This window comes from Charadrius vociferus, unplaced genomic scaffold (genome assembly GCF_000708025.1).
Source record: "Charadrius vociferus isolate BGI_N301 unplaced genomic scaffold, ASM70802v2 scaffold59, whole genome shotgun sequence".
In the NCBI taxonomy this organism is placed as follows: Eukaryota; Metazoa; Chordata; class Aves; order Charadriiformes; family Charadriidae; genus Charadrius; species Charadrius vociferus.
In genome coordinates, this window is record NW_009661371.1 from 8747905 (window position 1) to 8748286 (window position 382).

At 69.6% G+C, this 382-nt stretch overlaps 1 protein-coding gene across 1 annotated transcript in view; it reads left to right on the top strand.

Annotated features, from left to right (window-relative positions):
• Positions 1 to 382, top strand: part of DQX1 (DEAQ box RNA-dependent ATPase 1) — a gene marked incomplete at its 3' end in the record, with an annotated part of 13664 nt that overhangs the window by 2404 nt on the left and 10878 nt on the right. Inside the window, 1 exon segment of the mRNA XM_009893790.1 lies at positions 5 to 288. Coding sequence (XP_009892092.1) covers positions 5 to 288 — 284 coding nt within the window.

Sequence of the window (382 nt, forward strand, 5' to 3'; positions counted from 1 at the left end):
CCCCCCCGGGCCGGCGGGGGGCCCCCGGGCGCCCCGCCGCGGCAGAGTGGCCCTGACTCTGCGCTGGAGGAGGAGGAGGAGGATGATGACCCAGCCCTGGGCTGTGACGGTGACTTGGAGGTGAACCCCTACGATGGTCTGCCCTTCTCCTCCCGCTACTACGAGCTCCTGAGGCAGCGCCGGGAGCTGCCCGTCTGGACCACCAAGTACAGCTTCATGGAGCACCTGGAAGGCAACAGCGGCATCATCCTTGTCTCTGGCCCCCCTGGCACTGGCAAGAGCACCCAGGTGAGTTGGGGGGCAGTGTCAGGGTGGCCGGCCCTGCTGGGGGCTTCGTGCAGCCAAACAGAGCCACGCTGCAGCCCGGAGCCCGGCACAGGGC